The 19,968-nt window shown below is 51.7% G+C and overlaps 1 protein-coding gene across 6 annotated transcripts in view; it reads right to left on the bottom strand.

The window, feature by feature from the left end:
• Positions 1–19,968, bottom strand: part of NFATC2 (nuclear factor of activated T cells 2) — a 140,197-nt gene that overhangs the window by 102,172 nt on the left and 18,057 nt on the right. For 5 of the 6 annotated variants that reach the window (XM_047067602.1, XM_047067603.1, XM_047067601.1 and 2 more), the window contains exons 2-3: positions 17,461–18,475; positions 13,133–13,304 (exon numbers count right to left, since the gene is read on the bottom strand). In XM_047067602.1, coding sequence (XP_046923558.1) covers positions 13,133–13,304; positions 17,461–18,475 — 1,187 coding nt within the window. The remainder of the gene's footprint in view (positions 1–13,132; positions 13,305–17,460; positions 18,476–19,968) is intronic. The other variant, XM_047067607.1, reaches the window with a different exon arrangement.

Below are 19,968 nucleotides of genomic sequence, written 5' to 3'. Positions count from 1 at the left end.
TAGGAGTGCTAGTTAAGAGTTAAATTCAAATGCCTTCAGGGGCCATGCAGGGAACGTAAGGGAGCTGAGTAACCAGTGCAGGCACCGATGATGAACGTCTGTAACCTAAAGACATTGACACTCAGATTTTTTTTTCTCTTTTTAAGAATTATACCACGAGGGCCACTGCTAAGTTGTCTGGCACTTTTATGCTGCTCAGCAAGAGACACCTCCTCCTCTGCACCCTTAGCAGGCATGTGTCAGGACACTGTCTTCATAAATACGCAAATGTGAAAAGTGCCCTCCTGCCATGCAGTGCCCTTTGCAGTGCACAGCGTGTGCAACCGTACCCAGGGACATACAGAAGCCTTCCCTGTGCTGTGAGACGGGGACCTCTGTCTACATTTCAAAAAAGGCACTAAAATGCCATAGCAAAGGTCATGTGGAAACTGAAAACCAAAACCCGCGTTCACTGTCAACGCTTAACTTCTAAATCAGACCTGGCTAGCTCCCGCCTCCGTACTGAGGCACAGGGTGGACACCAAGAAAACTCCTGCCTTGGAGCCTTTGTACTGGCTGTTCCCTCTCCTACAACACTTTCCCCCAAGACAGCCAACGCACTTACTCTCTCACTGCACTCTTCAAAAAGTTTAAGTGCAACTCTTCAAAAAGTTCTCTTCTAAATAGCATCCTTTTCTAAATAGCATCCTTGCCCGTTCAGGATCATCTTCCACCCCTCTCCTGACCCAGTTTTCTTACTCCTTTTTTTTTTTTTAGTTTTTTTAATGTTTTTTTTTTTTTATTTTATTTTTGAGAGAGAGAGAGACAGAGAGACAGAACATGAGTGGGGGAGGGCCAGAGAGAGGAAGACACAAAACCCGAAGCGGGCTCCAGGCTCCGAGCTGTCAGCACAGAGCCCGACGCGGGGCTCGAACCACGAACCGTGAGAACATGACCCGAGCCGAAGTCAGACGCCCAACTGATGGAGCCACCCAGGTGCCCCCTTATTGCGTTTTGACTGTCTGACCGATCGGCGATTTTTTGGTTTGCTGTATGTCTACCTCCAGCAGAACATCAGCTCCAACACAGCTGGAGTTCTTTCCGTTCTGTTCACTGCTCCAACCCCGATTCCGAGCAGCAAACATCTTCTGTAAAGGCTAAGCAGTAAACATTTTAGGCTTTGTAGGCCATATGGTCTCCGTGGCCAGGACTCCACTCTGCCCTCAAGGGTAAATAAACCATGTAAATAAAGGGGCGTGGCTATCTTCCAATAAAACTTTATTTAGAAAGCAGTGCCAGGCCGGTTTTGGCTGGCTTAGTTTGACAATTCCGATCCTGGAAGAATGTGCTTCGTTCGGACTCCAATATGCACACGAATCCCCTGGGGATCTTGTAAAAAGGCAGATTCTGACTCAGCAAGTGTGGGGGACCCTGAAATTCTGCACTGTTAGCAAAGCTCCCGGGGGATGTCTGTGCTGCCGGCCCGTGGACCAAACGGTGGGAGCACCTTGCACAGTGCTGGCCATGTGGCGGGGGCCCGATCACTATGTGTTTTTTGTTTTTAATTTCTTTAACATTTATTCATTTTTGAGAGACGCAGAGAGACAGAGCATGAGTGGGGGAAGGGCAGAGAGAGAGAGGGAGACACAGAATCCGAAGCGGGCTCCAGGCTCCGAGCCGTCAGCACAGAGCCCGACGTGGGGCTCGAACTCACGGACCGCGAGATCACGACCCGAGCCGAAGTCGGCCGCTTCACCGACTGAGCCACCCAGGCGCCCCTGTTTGTTAAGTCATTAAGAGATAAACCGAAAAACACTCATGATCCTGTTCAACACTCTTCTTGCTGCTTTTAAACCATGGGCGGCTCCCATCGCTTTCCTCTTCAACGTATCATTTTCCGATGGAGGGAGAAAGGATCCGCGTGCACAGAGGTGTTACACGACCCGTGTATGCGATGCAAGCCTGGGGTCAGGAAAGGCCACCGCTTGACGTTCACCTGACGCACGTTTCAAAATGATACTCATTAGAATCGGCTTCCTATGAAATGCCAACTCAGAACACTTGGAGGTGGGAGTCCCTTCACAGAAACCTACGTTTTGCGGGGAAGCGCACGCCCTGCGAATGCATCTCCTGCCTTCAAACTTAATTTAGAAGAGAAACCAGGGAAGTCTACACCTAGCGCTGTGCTGATCGTCTTACAGAAATCCTCCCACAGAAATCCTCTAAGCAACATTTTGTCCAGCTTGCCACTGGGGAAACTGAGGCTTCAGGCGGTCCGATTATCCTTCACAACCACACCACTGGTGCGGTGAGAAGAATCCAGGCTGAAGAGCCAACAGGTAGGTCCCACGGCCAGCTGACACAGGTTTGATCATTCAGGTTTGCCGTGGGGGGCTAGCCCCCAGCCCCCTACTCCCCAGAGATGCTAACATCTCAAGTCCCAAGTGCAGGCTACGCCATCCATAAAAACGAAGGAATGGGGTAGGGATGCTTTTAAATCAGCAGAAATGCCTTTCTTGCAATCGAGAGTTAAATTCAAATGCCTTAAGGGGCCATGCAGGGAATGTAACCTGCAGGCCTCTGGGCTTCCAGGCCCTTCCATCAGGACACGTGGGGTGTGTCCACTGAAGTCCACACCCCGGGGGGGACAGCACCACCCACAAGCCAGCTGTTTCTCCGCACCTGGGGCGGGGGCGGGGGGCTGTTGGCCGCAGTGAACAGGAGGGAAGAAGCCAGGTGGCCCGCGAGACACGATGGAAGGCGGGAGCCAAAAATCTGCCTGGATGCTCAACCAAACTGGATTTATCTCCTGAATTTTTCAAAATACCTAAGTGACAACAAGAGCCCCCAAGGAACGACCTGGTAAATTATCTCAAGGCCATTAAAGGTTCCTATCTTTCCTTTGGAGCCAGACCACCTAGATTCAGTCTGCACCTCACTCACTTCCTGTGTGACCTCAGGCAAGTCACTCAACCTCGCTGTGCCTCCAAGTACTACCTAGAAACAGTGATAGCATTATACCCACTTATAGATGGAAAGTAATTCGCGGTCTAACGCAGATCTTGATAGGTGCTCTTCTCCCCCTGGGGTCATCCCAATAACCTGATACAGACTGGACCGTGTAAGGAGGGCAGGAGTGGGGTCCCCCCCCCACACACACACCTTTTCAAACCTAATGTAGGCCTGAGGATGACATAGAACAGGGGAAATGGTTTGGCCAAGAAGCTCAACAGATGTGCTTTTAAATTCTGGTCCACCTTCTCCAGACCCCAGGCCCGTGAGGAAGTCCTCTGACTGCGCACGGAGCGCGATGGGCACACGATGGGTACCGATGTCACCCATGCCATCGGCATTGAACCCGTGTCCATCCTGGCTCCAGAACCGTGGCATGAAATCAAAACTTCCACAGAAGAATCAATGCCCCCTTTGTTATCCTAACAGGACGGTGCAGAGAAAATCGACAATAATCGGAAACAGTAACAAGGAGCACACACTGAGCACCTGCGGCGTGCCAGGCCCTGTTCCACACACTTCCCTGCAGTAAGTCATTTACTCTTTGCAACGACACTAGGAGGTAGGCATGGCTATTATCCCTTCTGATGAGCTGTGTGACCTTGAACCTCAGTTTCCTCATCTGTAAATGAGGTGAACAATAGCACCACGACCTGCTGCAGTAGGCACACAGGGAGAGCTCAGTCAAGGTCACTAGTGACCATGTGCTCCTTGGAGAAGGCACTCAATGCCTCTGAGCCTGTTTCTCCATGCGGAGAGCAAGGACAGCAGTCCTGCCTAAGCCAGTCCATGTGATGTGCTTGTCACACAGAAAGTGCTCAATAAACAGACATGCTCATGCGCAGTCAGCACACAGTCTTCCCGGAGGCTCAGAAGTAGCGACTTTAACCTCCCCCGCTATCTCCCAGGATCTGGAGAATAGCTTTGCTGCTGTCACAGAGGGAAGAAGGCCCTGGTGAGAAGCCATCACCTCCCCCTCTCTCTCCTGGCACGCTGGAGCCGAGAGGTGCTCAAAAATCCACCTCCAGCAGATACGTCCTTTCTCACAGGGCCAGAGAAAATTTTTGCCTCGCTTGGGGTCCCGTGGGAGAGAAGGTGGGGACAAGGGTGGGACCTGGATGCGGAACACTGGGCCCGGGGCTCCAGTCACACCCAGCCGGGCACCGGCCGCCCAGAGCTGCTATGAGGAGCCTTTGCTCAGCCCCGTCCCATTTTACCCTGGCATTAACCCCAGCGGCAGTGCTCTGTGCTGGGGCGTCGTGCAGGGCCGGCTGGGAGCAGGTGACGGATGAATGGATAGGTAAGTGGAAAGATTCGAACCCAGAAGCTAAAAGCCAAGGTCAGGGCAACACACTAGTTGCCTTTAGCCGAATGATGTCGGTCAACTCCTATCCACCTGTACTATGGGAATTACAGCCCCACCTCAGTCTGTGTTTGCAAGGATGAAGATCATACATGTAACGGACAACGTAGCAATAAACGACCCTCAGAGGGCTCACAGCACCCTAGATGAGTCTCAGATTCGGCCAACTCAGCCAGAGAAAGCCTGAACAGGCACCAGCATCTAATCTTCGGCCAGCACAGCTCAGAAGATCCCAGATCCAATCGCTACGTTACTCAACCAAAGAACAGATCAAATGCCCGCTCTGTGCCAAGGATCACGCTGGACGCTTCTGTTGAGCATCCTAACGACTCAGGACGCAGCCAAACAGTCTGAAAGACACAGGTCTTCACCCCTTTACAACGGAAGAAAAAGCCACCCAGCCAGTTACCCGGAGTCCCAAAGCCAATGAACGCTAGGACTGCCTTGCTCTAAGCCACCTGCTTTTTCTTCTTCCGAGAGGCAGGCCGTTAAATGGAGGCTCCGGCTTCGGGCCTCCTCTGCCGCCGCTCACCAGCTGGGTGACATCAGGCAGGTTGTTTAACCTGTGTCCCAGTTCCCTTGTCTGTAAAACGAGAGTGGTAACTGCAAAGATTAAGTAGGTCACTCTAAGGAAAGTACACAGTAAGTGCTCTATAAGTGTAGCTCTCGTTGTTACATCATCGTGCCCGGCCTGTAGGAGGGACCCAAAAAGTCGTCTGTGGGACAAATCAAGTTTGCTCTGTATGTTCCCACTGGTTGCCAGACGTAGGGCAAGCCTCCGACTTAATCACTCTCTTTGGAACGACTGTGTCTCCAAGATTCTGGAAGCTGTCTGTTTTCTCCCTACCTCTGGGGGCCAGGTCTCACTGACTTGTGACAGTTTACCTTCTGATGCGGACTCTGCGAGCCCGGTATGATCCAGCCTCACACCTGCTCATCACCCACACCGGGACACCGCCCTGCCCTAGACACCCGCTCTCCTCCGCCCGGCTCAGCCCTGGAGGCCAGCTCCGGTCTCTGGTCCTCCACAAAGCCTCCCCGCCCACTCGAGGTCGCACACAGGAGGCCACATCTGCTCCACAGACGCACTGGGTTTGCTCCGCGCTCTTCAGGGTTTTTAAATTAATGGCCAGTGTTACCGTCGAGAGACTAGCAGGGCCAAAGAGAAGCTGGTAAGGGTGGCCCCTCTAAAAGCTGGCGTCAGCGTCCCCACCCTGCCCATCCCCCTCTTCACAAGGCTGGGTCAGGCCGTCTTCCCTCTGAAGGGAGGCGAAGTCTCCGTGGGGGACGGGCAGGGTGGCTCAGCCCTGGGGACTCAGGCCTTTCCCAAGACTACAACCACACCCATGCCTCCCGACCACAGCCAATCTCTCAAATAAACCAGTTAGCCCGGCTTTCGAGATACACCCAGAATCCAACCGCTTCTGGTGCCCTCCGCCCCGAACCCTGGCCCAGCCACACTCCCTTCTCACCTGGACCGCGGCAGCACCCATCCCCTCCTCCCGCTTCTTCCGCAGGCCCGTCATCAGTTCTCACCCACGCAGCAGCCACAGAGATGCCCAGAAAACCAAAGTCACACCCCGTCCCTCCCAGCCCCCACCTCACCCAGAATGAAAGTCCTCTGCGTCCCCAGCCCATGCACGCTGGGCCCAGATGGCCCCTCAGCCGGGAGCACTCACCCCCCAGCCCCCTGCACCTGCCTTTTCCTCCTTTCTCTCCTCCTTTGCTCGGATGCCACCTTCTCAGGAAGGCCGATCTGACCCCTCCCGATACCCCAATTCCCCTTGGCCTGGTCGTTTTCCCATGGTACTTATCACCTTCCAACACACTATTTAACTTTCCTACTTAGTAGATTTATTGTTTATCTCCCCGCAGCCAGAACGTCAGCTCCACGGGGGCAGGAATTTCTGTCTGTTTTGTTCACAGCCACATTCCCAGCGCCTGGAACGGTGCCTAGCGCATGGAAGGTGCTTGGTAAATATTTCAAACAAACGGATGAATGAGTAAAGGAACCTCTAGGGTCTCAGAAGCTCGAGCCACCTGGCTTTCCTTTCCCTCTCCAGGAAGGCCAGACTGAACCCTCCGGAGGACCAAACACAGTAGCTTCTAGACAAATTAGCATCTCTAAGACCAGCTTCCTGTTTCTTAAAAGTGGGGGGGGGGGGGACTGGAGGGGGGCTCACCAAGCACAAAATTGGGTTATCCGCCTAGAAGCCCACGTGCACAGCCACTTGCCAAAGGACACTGCTCACTGTGACGACGGCAGCTTTGCCCCGTAAGGAGAAAACTCCACCTGGCTTCTCTCTGCCCTTTCTGAGACATAATTCAAAGTGAGTCGTGGAGAGCCTAAAGGCTAAAATCCAACAGGATGAAAAGCACAGCCTCGCAACAGATGAAAGCTTGGAGACCTGGCTGGCCTCCTCCGGATGGAGGCGAGGGGAGGGGTAACCTGAACAGGTGCGCCCCTGGCCTCTGCTCCCCACCCCGCGGAGCTCGAAGCTGGTCGGGGTTCCCCCTCGTGAAACAGAGATCGGGTTTCTGCATCGGTAAGGGCTTTCTCCTAAAGGAACCACCCATGTTTTTCCCATATGTCTGAACATCTGTTTGCAAGAATGGTCTTTGGAGATGTGTGCCCAGGTTAAACACTCTCATTTGCTTACTTTCTAACTGAAAGGATGCCTTTCCAGCCATTCTTTCAGCTGAAAACAAGTCCCAGAGAGTGGGAAGAATAGCGTGTTTTGAAAGCCCCAGCACAGGGATGGATAAGGAATACGACAAAGTGTCCTCTTCCACGCGGGAATGTGGCGAAAGGGTCCGGAAGCAGGCCGGGACAGGATTCCACGGCAATGGCATTACACAGGCCACTATCGACCGGGGTGTGATTAGATCCCACAAGCCGCAGAGCTGTGTAAATGCTGGAAGGCCCAACTTTGCACAGCAGCCTGTGCACGGAAGTTGTGTCCACCGAAGGACCCCGGCGTCCTGCCCTGAAACAGAACGAGGAAACGATAGCCGGATTCTGCCAGTGGGCACGGGGCTCTTTCAAGGTGAGTCAGGTGGTTCCCTTCCTCATCTGATCCTTGCAGGTCAAAAGTCAGGCCACAGAATTGAGATTCCCTGGTTCCTCAGAAAGCGCCATAGGCTTGTTCGATTTCAAAGGGGTTGAAAGCTTTATAAAGGAAACAACGTGAGCCTGGCTGCGAACACTACCCCTTCCCTAACCAGACAATTCTTAGAAATCGTACAAATATAGCCTCCCTCTTATCTCCCTGTCTATTTGATAAACCTTGAAGCAGCACAGGGCCTCATTTGCCCCAGAGGACATCTGCCCTGAGCCAAATCTCACACAAGGTTTGAGTTTTGCAGCCAAAACTTAACAACCAGAAACTTCCCATGAAAATTCAGAGTCTGAGCTTCTCCCGAAAAGAACCTATAAACCCTGGCAATGCTAGACCCACGTTCCCACATGGTACACCCAGCGGGGGCTGACTAGCGGCTGCCTCCTCGAGATGAGGTGCACGCTCTGCTGTGCCCTACTCCCCACCACTCCCTACTGTCCCTGGCATTGGCCATTGGCCAATTCAGCCATGTCTTCTCGTCGCCTGGCCCCCACCAGCTTGTCAGTTGGTGATACTGTTTCTCCCATCTCTTCTTTGGTTCCCTCCTTAAGTCCATTGCTTCTGGAGAGATGCGGGGTCCTATCCGGGGGTGGGAAATAAACCCTTGCACGTGGCTCCACGCTAGGCCCCCTAGTGGTGGCACGTGTGGCCCTGTGCCGTTCCGCAGGCCTGAGGGTGAGCAAGTCGAGCACTTTGCTTCCGAGCTCTGGGCCCCCAAGTCCAACCGCCTGTTGACATCTTTACCTAGACACCTCGCAAGCCCTCCTGACTTCCTACGCCCCGAACTGAATTCATAATCTTCTCCTAAGAAAATGATTCCTCCCCCAAGTCTTCCCACATGACATAGGACACCATCCTGTACCCAGGGGCCCCTTCACCTCCCACATCTAGGCCAGAACGGAGTCCTGAAGATGACACCGTAGAATCCCTCCCCTCCCTGCCCCTCCCACTGCTGCCTTGTCCCCAGCACCTCCGTCTTCACCTGGTACCACCATAGCCCATCAAATTCATCCCCCTGCTCCCTTCCTTATCCCTTCTAACCCACACCCGAGAAAGAAGCCGGAAGGATCCTACAAACAGTAAATCAGCATCACCTTCCTCCCGTACTTAAAATTCATTACTCCCTTCCCCTGGAATAAAACCCAAGCTCCGCACCTTGGCTTATGAGTCCTGCACAGTGTGGCCCCGCCAACCCGTCAGCCCCCAAGCTAAACTCAAGTGGCACTGGCCCTCCGTTAGCTCCTCAGACGCACCAAGTTCCTCCCTGCCTCAGGACCTTTGCACACACTGCACCTTATGCCAGGAACACTCTCCCACCACTACCCAGAGAGACCAAGAAACAGAGAGAAGAAGGGCATCATTCCTCACTTCGCCGGCTCTGTCACCTGCTCTAGGTCACAGGTGGTAAGTCACATCCTCAGCAAGACTCCCTTCTACAGCAGATAGAAGTATTCTCTTGGCATGGCTGCTTTGGTTGAAGTTGTAAGCCGTGAATTTATGTTGTAAATGCAACAGATGGGCTCCCCAACCGCTCAGCATGTCTTGCCCTAGAGTCCAGGTGCCATTCCAGATTGCCCTCATCTGCCTCCCTGAGCCACTCACAGCTCAGCAACGGTCACGCCAAGCCATTCTGGCCTACTTTGCACCTCCAGTGCCCCCAGAGCTCCATCAGGGCAGAAACTGTATTCATCCCGCCCATCATTATATTATCAGCACTTAGCGCAGTGCCTGGCACACAGCAGGTCCTCAAGAAAATAGCTGCCAAATGAAGGAGTCAGGAGATCTGAAAGCATTTAAGGTTTAGAACAGACTTCCTTCCAAGACCAGGTGACATTCGAGAGGGGGGAAAAAAAACACAACGCCAAACATGACATATGCTTAAGATTTTAAATTTTATATGTAAAGAAGTGAAGGGGTCTTGTACTCATTTTATTTTCTTATAAAGAGGAGCATAAAACCACTAGGCGTGCAAAAAAAGTGAAGTTTTATGGTGCAGTAAATAAAAAAGAGAAGGGTGGGGACCAATCATGGAGGGGGGAAAGGAGCCGTGGTACAGTACAGAAATAGAAACAGATGTAGAGATAAGAGACAGATCAAGAGAGAAACCAGCAGAAGCATCTAGGCAAAGTACAAAACAGGGCTACGCTGCTCTTCTGGGAACGAAAGGGCAACCCTCCAAATTTCGAAAGGGGTTTTCATTCCTACCTACAGGGTAAGAGCACTTGTCCCAAGTCCCCTCTCCAATTTTCAAAGAAGGTTTTTAAAAACCGACTTACTATGCTAAAAATCAGTGGTTAGCACATTGCATTCTGAAGAGAACACAATCTATTCAAATAATTTAAAAAAAAAAAAAAAGACTCCACTTGGTATCTTTAGAGAATGTGGCCGCAAACCTTGAAGTCATGCACTGGGTTTTCAAAGTTATGAGCGAGAAGAGGGATGGCTCCTTGGGGGCTGTCAGAAGAGGGGCATGAACTTCAACACAGCTCAGCAGAGGTCTTTCGAATTGCACATCCAGCCCGTTCCCTTCTCTGGAACGTTCCACGGCCTCAGCCTTAAACGAATGGGTAAGCAGAGCTTAGCCCACCGCACGTGGTCCAACCTCTCTGGCCAAGGCAACTGGGCCAGTGGGCCTTCCCAACCAGGCCAATTAGAATCTCCCTGAGAAATCACAATTTGGGCCCCAAAAAGGCGGTGCGGGGACAGCACATAAAATTAACAGGCAGGAGGTGTGGGCATTTCCCCCCCAGGCTTTCTCTGCCTGGTAAGAGTGTGGAGTCGGGGGAAGATGGTCTGAAGAGAGACGTGAAAAATCAGGAACGCTGTAACACAGACACAGCCAGGCCCGTGGGTCCAAATCCCAGGCCCATTCGACAGCTCTGACCTTGAACAAGTTCCTTGACATCTCCTTGACCTAACTGCGACCTGCTTTTAGGGCTCCTTTAAGGGTTAAATAAATTAACACACACGGCATTGGAACAGGGTCTGATACACAGTAAATGCACGCTGCACAGTAACTATTATGATCATTCGGCGCAACCCTAAGCTCACGAGGCTGAGAATTTCTCGCTGTTTTGTACACACCCAGCCCAGAGCCTAGAACCGTGCCCGGTACACAGGAGTGCTCAACCAGTGTTTGTTGAGTGATCGGGCCGTGAAGATACCACCCAGCCCTGGGAGGACAGAGACCCCGGACAGAGCCTGCTAACTTTTCTCCCGATCCCAGCTCCTCCTCCAACAGGGCGATCCGGCCGGGTCTCGTCCAAGCCCCAAGTCAGATCACGCTTCCTTCCTGCTTTTCACGTCTCAGGATAAAGCCAAACTCTCCCTGCTGGCTACCCCAGGCCCTGCACACTCTGGCCCCTGCCTCCCTCCCTCCCTCCCCTTCCTTCTGGTCCTTCACGCTCCAGTTATATTTGGCCTCCTTTGCTCCTCTAACGTGATTCCCTCTACTTCCTTCTGCCTCCAGGCACCTGCACCTGCCGCTCCCCCGCCTCCTCGGCCCCAGCCTGAGGGAAATCTTAGCATGTGTTTTTCCCTCGTTTCCACTGGCTCCTCCGTTTTACACACCCAGAGCCTCACGCTCGTTTCCTGTGTGTGACTTGCCACCGTGTGTACTTCTATCATTTGTGTGTGACGATGTAGCCGACGACTCTTGCTCCTAGACCGTGAGCTCCAGGAAGAAAGAGCTCATAGCTTCTTTTTTATTCTTCACTGTATTTTCGTAGCGAGCACGGTATATGGCAAAAAGTCGGTGCTCAACACATACTTGCGGAGGGAATGAATCCACCTGCCGAATGGGTTGACTGAACAAAGAAGTAAATTGGGGACCGGTCTCAAGTCTGGCTTCTTTCTGAGTTGAGTCTCCTAGCCTGGTTTTGCAGTCGTAGCCTCCTCATACAATCCCCCTCTTCTAATGTGCCACGAGTGAGTTTCCCTGCCATTACTAAACAACACAGACGCACTTTGACTCCAACACACAGAGTAACACCACCCTCTGAGCCAGGAAGCCCCGTCCTAGAATAGATAAGCCTAGACCAATAATGATACGAAGACTTCCCTTCCCAGAAAACACTTTCATGCATGCCAGAGTGAATGGTACCAGACCAGCCCTCCCACCATAAACAACTATAAATCGGGACAAACATCTAGAAGTCAACAACTTTCAGGCATTGGACAGCAGGCAGCCTAAGACTGTGGCCACTGAGGGAAAGGAAACACAGGAGCCCAGGTCCCCTCCAGCTCCCTGCCTGAGGACAGCTTCCACACCACCGGCGCGGAGTCACGTCCACCAAGCACCCAAAAAGGTTATTGACACAGCATGGCAAACACCTTGGACTTGCCACAGATCCGCCATAACAAAATGTGAAATCAAGTCTACACAAGTATAAAGTGGCCAGTCAGCTGCTGCATCGCCTTTAAAGGAAGATAACAAAATCCAGAGTCTCTCTGTCCAGTAAATATATTATCATCACAATATTAGAATACAGTCAACAATTACTAAACATGCAAAGAGAAAGGAAGGTGCGGCTCACGGTCAAGGAAAAGAAGCAATGAATAAACACAAATGGCAAAATAGCTGTGATGGCAACTCCAGAAAAAGGCAACTGCCAGGACGTGGAAGTTCCTATTATTATCACAAAAGTCCTTAACCAGGTGTATACACCCAAAGCACCTATGGAGATTTCAGAGATTTTGGATTTTTGTTTGTTTGCTGGTCTCAGCTCTACTCATGTTATGCAATGTCTCGTTGAGTAGTTTCAGGGGATGCTTAGGAATCCGCCTTTTTCACAACCGCTCTAGAGGCTCTCATGCATACTACATCAGATTCTTATCATAGAATACATCCACCTTAAGGCAAATACAAGTAAAAGTTAAATTTATACGTATTGAAGGTTCTGCTTAATCGAGTTGGCTGGTGGGCACCAATCAGCACTCCCTGGTTGAACAGATTACACAACTAAGAAAGATAATTTCAACTTGAATTATTTTGCAGAAAAACGCACACTTCTCTACTTATTTCGACTGAAAGAAAAACTGAGGTTAAATCAAAAGCCACAGACGTAAAAGATAATGATTAAGAAGAAAAAACTGGAGGAAACGCTCATGGTATAATATTTTAAAAATCAGAAAACCAGCTACTATAATATCAAACATTTAAATGTATATGAATAGACATTGCCATGTTTGCGAACAGAAAAAAAGGCAACAAGAAATAGGTCGAAATGCTAATAGTATTTCTGTTACGTTTAATTTTAATTTTCCCCTGTTTTTCTATACTTCACAAGAGTGTATGGATTTTCCTCAGTGGACTCTCCTCTGAAATTTAAACACAAAATAATGGCTCCCGAAACCTTCTGTCAACACACAAACCCCTGCAAAACTCTAGCAATTTTTCAATCTAGAAAGAGAAGAGAAGAAATAACTTAAGGATATCATTTCTATCCTTATCCAGCTCAGGAAGACTTTCTTCTCTGGTCTCTGAGTAGCTGGACTAGTTTCTGATCCTACTAATTCCATCTCAAATTTCCCATCTGTTAGACGAGTAGGAGGCCGAGACACATACCACAACCCAACAAATAATAGGCAGTGGCTGAGCGAAAATCGATCACTTAGTAGAAATGAAGGACACAAAAAGGAAAAGAATTCAAGTCCATACCTGAACGACAGGGTGGCCACCAGTTGGAGCTTTGACAGCCCCTCGGCTGCCTTCTGTCTCATAGTGGGCCCGGTGATGTGGCTTGGGCTGCACCTCAATCCGCAGCTCATAGGACCCCGACTGGTGGGAGAGTGGCCACTCAAGCGGAGGGAGGGATGCGGTCACTGGAATACTGAAGGAGGAAACAGAATCAGTCGTGTGTACAAGAAATCAGAACCAGTCGGCCTGTACAATAAACGTAAATGGTCCCTTTTCTGAAAAATCATGTCAGAGGGTACAGGAGTAAAGTACTGGGTGTTGGAAAGCACATATTTCTCAGACAGGATAGGTAGGATTCTACTCAAGTGAGAGATCTTTGTCTTTGTTTTCTCTTCCACCTTTGATGAAAACAGTGTGACTGACATCTCAGTTTGTGAAGCTAATTTCATTACATGTGAGTTCTAGCATATTTCTAAATGTTACCACTCCTTTTCCTCTGGGAATTTTGAGGAGTACCATCTCCTTCCTCTAAAAATCACCCCTTACCCAGAATGTTCTCCCTTTCCAAAGGAGTAAGTGTGGGAGAAATTACCTGAAGTGGAAATCAGGAGCCCACGTGTGTCACAGATGTGCAATGTGACCTTAGGCAAGTAACCTCACCTCTTTTATCTCCAGTGTCTTATAATAACATATCAAATGGACCAGATGGCACCTGAGAGTTGTTTCAGTTCTTATTTCCAAGTCTGATGCTCTCGATTAAAAGCTGCTTTTAAGGAGAGACCATTTCTAGTCACAGCCATTGGCTCTCAGGACCAGTAAAGAACATCTAACCATAGAGAAGTGTCTGATTTTGGTATGGATGAGTCAAACCACCCGGACCCCTAAATTTAAAGGAAGAGGAGAAGTCAAGAACATGACTGGAGTTACCCACCCGTGTTTAAGTCCAAGCTCCACCTCTAGCTACTTTGAGCAGATGCCTCTATTAAGTTTCCCTGGGCCTTAAGTTTCCTCCATTGTGAAATGGAGCTACGGAGATCACATGAAGAGCTTAGCACAATAACTACTCAATAAATATCAGGCTATAATCATGTTTCCCTGTATATACATTCCATATTTCAAAGTTATCTCCTATACTCTAATTTACTTGTGGTTATAGTATTAGATATATAGGCCTTTACATCTGAAGTTGTAATGACAGCCATTAAGTTTCATTTTCTTATAGAATCTTAACCCTACCCAGCACACCCAACAGGTACTTGACACATGGTTAGAATCATGTAAGTAAAGAGTTGGCTGAGGTCTTAATGATCTACCTAGACCATTCCTTCAGAGTCTTAGGGAACACAGATATTTTCCCAAGATTACAAGGCTCCAACTTATGTCTCTTGACTCTCAGTCCAGTGCTCCATGCACATCTCTATGCTACTAGAGATATGCTACTTCTTATCTTACTGATTTATTTAAAATAGGGCCAAGAAAATATCTCACTTATAGAATGGCTCTGGAACAATACTCGATATTTGATCGGTTCTCGGTCAGTAGTCAGTGGGTGGGTGGGTAGATGGCTGGATGGCTAAATGAATGAATAAGTGAGTGAGCAGTCTTATTCCAAAGAAGCCCCATATATTCAAAGTAGCTCCAAAGTTGGAAACGCATGGATTTGTGTCACTATGTCCTGATTTTGTACATGTGGCACCAATCGTTAATCCAATCAGGATATTCTTTTCCACTAAGCCCGGAGCTTCTAAAAGCTACCCTTATCAACTGGACTTAGGGAAGCACTTGCAATGAAACCAATTCCATTCCTTCTCCATCATAGCAGTACCAAGGGCAATGCAGTGGGACCCCATAAACCCCATCAGTGCTGAAGTCCAACTCGAACATGCAGTCCAACTTCAAATTATGTCGTCACAATGCAAGCAAATCTCCATCTCTTCTTTGCAACTAGATCACCTCCTGAAGCCCCCCCTTGCCCTGAAGTCTTAGAGCGTCCACCTCAGTTTCGGTCCCAACATGCCTTCTAGCTTCTGCCTGCAGCCAAGGGGCCACGTGTCTTACACACTCACACTCTCATCATGCGGGTTAATTTTTTTTAATTTGCAAAATAAGGCTCATAAAAATATCACTTCACCCCTGTTCTAATATCTTTTGAAGTATCAAAAATACTCAGGGAGGAGAAGACCCAGTGGGCTATCTCCGAGTATCAACTTCAAATTTTGTTTGGTTCCGGAACAAGTCTTTGACGACTACAATACAATCTTAAGAATTAGACCGTCAGAGCCAATGTGAAATTCTGCATTTGAATTCCAGCCCTCAGCCCCACACACCCGGAGACAAATGTTATCATGAGACTTCCCTGAACGTCCTATCTTCTCGATCTTATAGAAATCTGTCACAAACATCTCATCAGCTGGCACAAATTGGCCCTCGTAGGGACTAAAGTGGTCAGTATCGTTTGGACCAAGAGTAGAGAAGGAAGGACAAACGATAAAGTCTTTATAAAGTCTCAGACAAATGCAGCACAAGCATATTTTATATTCATGTTCCTCCCCAATCTCAACCATTAAGTAAACCACGTTTCACAGACTGGTCTGTGGCAGAAAGAATAAGGAGTCAAGAATTTGAGATGCTAAGTTTCCAACTCTGTCACTGACTAGCTGGGTGACCGTGGCCACGTCCGCTCGCCTCACCAAGCCCAGGCTTCTCAACCTGCAGCAGGCGCTGGCCTTGATCAGCATTTCCTATGGTGGCTCCATACGACTTTGGTCACAGAACTCAGAGCCCCGTGGCCAAACGGCCTTTGAGATTACTGCGCGTTCTGTCCACAGCTGGGAGTGGCCCCTGCATAAAGATATCTGTTCAACTCTGTTAAACTCAGAATCTCCTTTTCTAAGGAACACCCATCGACCTGTGATGGCACCGGTGTTCTCAGAACCGCTCGGGAAGAAGGGCCAGACTGGAAGGCCCCTGTGGTCCCCTTTGGTCTGGTGTGGGATAAGCAAGGCCCGGGGGACAGAGCCCTCGACTACTCTCACCCCATCAATCACAACAGCCCCACCATGATCTATTCTGGTGCTCAATTTAGTATTTGCATAAAAAAAAAAAACAGTTTCCCATTTGCTAAAAGCAAACGCTCTGAAGAATCAACGGCCTCATCCTATTACCGTATGGTTTTCAAAGTGTCAGGATGATTTTTAGCTTCGCCTTCATGGAACGTCATGTGCTTCTAACCTCTGGGCGCCTCATTTTTCTTAGCATCCAAATGAAGATAAAAATAATACCAACTAGATTTACTGGAGAATAAAATGATCCGTGGGCAATACTTAGAGTTGTGCCTAGCACATAGCAAGCATCCTCAAATGCTGGTGATTATTATGGTCACTGTCATTCCTCTAACAACCATTGGGAGCTCAATCTTCTAGGACGAGGCTCATCCAGGAGAAAGTGCTTTCTAAAGTGCCTCCCTGACAAGAAGATTCCCCTCTAAAACACAGCAGCTGCCCCTTTCTTTTCACTCTTACTTTGTGCAGGCTTCGTGCCAAGAATTTGATATATATCCTCACACCTTGCCAAAAAACAAAAAACGAACGAAAAAACAATGAGGTGGGGACTAACCCACGGGGAATGAGCCAAGGTTTAGTAAGGTGCTCAGTGAGAATGGGGATCCTGATTGATTAGCAATGTCTGCCTTGGGCACGGCATCCCAAAGATGCTGGATGAGAAAGCCGTCCTGCATGACTAGCGATGCCTGTCACGGACAGGGCAGGAGGGCAGCACCAGACATGCCCACGATCACACAGCCCCGGAGGGGTGGAACCAGGACTCAAACCCGGTCCCTGGAGACCCCAAAGCCTACACACCGCCAGCTACACGCAGCGCTTCGGCTTCCCACGATTTCAAGCTCCTCGAGGACAGCAGATGCGAAAACCCACCAATTCCTCTTAGCAGAGGCTGGTAAATGCCCCGTATAAAGGCTTGCTCTGTGCTTCCCAGAACGTCCCCTCCACAGAGGCAGAAATTTCTGCCGGGTTTGTTCACCACGGCCTCCCCAACACCCACAACAGTGCCCGCCTGGCACACAGTAGGTGCCTGATAAAACCCTGTCGCCCGAATGAATGCGCCAACCGGCCAGGGGCCATCGCAGGCATGCTCCCGACCACCTGGGGAGTTACGGGGGCCCACGGGGAAACCACAGCTGGGAGAACTGAACCCCCCCACCCCCGCCAAGGTCTGGCAGCCAGGAGGCGGGAGGGCCTGGGTGTGGACGCGGCCTGTCCCAGACGCTAAAGCACCACGACCCCCCCACCCCCATCCCCGGGGGAAACCGGTCCCCTAGGAGCCCCGCTCACCTGCAGAGGGGAAGGGCGGGCACCAGCTGCTTGGGCCACGTGGGCGGCATCAGCAGGATGGACTCGGGGGCCGAGTTCCTCCTCTCCTCCTGCTCGCAGGGGCCCAGAAATTCCACGGCGGCCGGGTACAGGTGGCGGGGCAGGCCGGCCTTGGGCGGGGCGGCGGACACGGGCGCCGGCTCGGGGCTGGTCTTCCACATCTTGGGGGGGATGCCGCAGGGCGAGTCGGCGGCGAGGCTGTTCAGGGCGTCCATGAGGACGGCGGAGCCGGCCGCGGCGGGGTAGCCGGCCGGGGCGCCGTCGTCCCGGGGCTGCGGCGAGGGGCTCCGGGAGCGCTGGGGCGAGGCTCCGGGCAGCGGGGCGACCGGGGCCCCGGCACACGAATGCCTCCGCTTGGCGCCAGGCGACGAGGAGCGGGAGGCCGGACGGGGCGCGGGCGAGCGGCGGCCCAGGCAGCTGTCCTCAGCGAGGCCGGTTCGAGGTGACATTATTGGCGAGGTTCTGGGGGAATAATGAGCAGGGATGTTTTGAAACTGGGGGCACAGGTCGTCGGGCCCGCCGTTATTGGGCGAGACGCAGGGCGAGGTGTAGGGGGAGAAGGTGTCGGAAACGAAGCTGGCAGAGGAGCCGCTGCTAGCCGGGCTCAAGCAAAGCGGCTCGCGGTAGCCCTCGAAGCCGGGCACGGGCAGCGTGAACCGCGGGCTGGCGGCCGCCCCGGCCAGGGCCGGCTGCTCCCCCAGCAGGCCAGCGTCTCTCCCGCGGACGGGGCCCCCTGCCTGCATCAGTTCGTGAGATGGAGTGATCTCGATCCGAGGGCTCAGGCCCGAGGCCCCGGCTGGCTGGGCCGCGCTCAGAAAGTTCTGCGGCCCTACCCTATCCGGCTCTCCGAATCGGCCGGGGGGCTCGCCAGGGAGACTGGGGAGGGGGCTGTATGGCTTGAGGCCATAGTCCAGGACATCATCGGGGTATGCGAGTCCGGAGGGTGGGCTGGCGACCTTATGTGCATTCGGTTCTTCTGGAAAGAGAAGGGGGGGGAGGGAGGGGTCTTTTTAAGCCTCTAAAACAGAACTCCCGGGCAGAACAATCCCAGATCGGGTTTTGGCTCCTGTTTTTCTTCTTTGTTTTCTTAATAATCCCCTCCCCCCGCCCCCCCGCCGCCCGTGCCAAACCCCGAGCTGGAACCTCCTTCCCTCACCAGAGGAAAGTGAGGCCACTTCATCCCCGATTCTTGAAGACAGAGACGGAAGCGGAAAGATTTTAGTGCAGGTGCACAGAGCACAGCTCCTCCAAGCCACGCTGCCCTAGCCAGAGGCCCGGCAGGACGCCCCTGGCCAATGACGTCCCAACTTTTGGTTCAGGGGGACCCTGGGAAGAAACGCGTTTTTACTCCACGACTCGGTTCACGCCCTCTCTACTGGAGCCTGAAACGAAGCTTCTTCGCAAAAACAGTACTTACCCTCACCTTTCCCCTTGTCTGGGGTTATTTGGTTTAAGTGCTGGTCACAAGTCACTGAACAGATTTCCTGGCCCACCAGTGGGTCAGGACCCACGGTCTGAAAACCACGGACGCAGGCTCGTTTCAACATTTTTGCACAGCCACGGGACGCACAGGCAGACTGCACCGGCTCTGAGTCCCAGGAGCTCTGGGTTCAGACCCCAGCCGCTCACGCTCAAGGGTGACTAGTGGCTTCGTTTAAAACCAGGACCCCTGAGTCGCATCTCATCTTGGGCCATTTTACAGACGAGGAAACTGGGGCCCAGGGAGGGGAAGGGATTCACCCAGAGGCACAGAGTTAGCAGGATGAGAAATCCCACAGACCAGCCCCTTGGTCCTCAAAAGGCAGAGCCACGGCTAAACGGTGTCCCAAACTATAAAAAAAACAGCGGATGCAGAAGGACCGGATTTTTCTTTAGTAGCGGCCTTCTGTCTTAGGTTCCCGCTGGCACCTCAAAGGACGGACTCTGGAGAGTGGATTTAGGGAGGGAAGGAGCTGTTCCGCCCAGCACCCTGACCCTGGGGGAGCTCCTCCTCTCAGCAGAGGCCCCTCCCACCTCCCTGTGGGGGCTTGGTTCAGCCTGACCCCTCTAACGCGCCTTCCTACACCCAAACCATAGCGAGTCCTAACGACCCTACTGTCAAAACAGAAGCCACATTTGCACCACAACCCCCCTGGCCTAAGACGCCGGCCCGTCCTCTCTCGCCTGGACGTCAGTCACCTCCTCCCTGGGTTCCCCGCTTCTGTCCTCACCCCCTCCAGTCTGTTCGCCATGCAGTAGCCCCTTGACATGCCCGCCTGCAAAACTTTAAAGGCTTTCCCAAATGTGATCTGAAGCCCCTGAGCCCCGGTCTGTCTCACTATTCGTACCTGCCCATTTTCCCAGCCTGACTCAGCAACGGCCCCGCTGACCTCTTCTTCAGATATCTCCCGCCTTCAAGTTCAAGTGCCGTTCATTCTGCTGGAAACCCTCCCCCCGAGATCTTCACGTGGCCGCTTCCCTGAATTCCTT

The sequence above is a fragment of the Lynx rufus genome, unplaced genomic scaffold (genome assembly GCF_022079265.1).
Source record: "Lynx rufus isolate CCGP_SWC_20201006 ecotype Redwood Valley unplaced genomic scaffold, mLynRuf1.p SCAF_8, whole genome shotgun sequence".
NCBI lineage: Eukaryota > Metazoa > Chordata > Mammalia > Carnivora > Felidae > Lynx > Lynx rufus.
The sequence above is the reverse complement of the archived record's forward strand: the minus strand, read 5'-3'. Positions and strand labels throughout refer to the sequence as shown.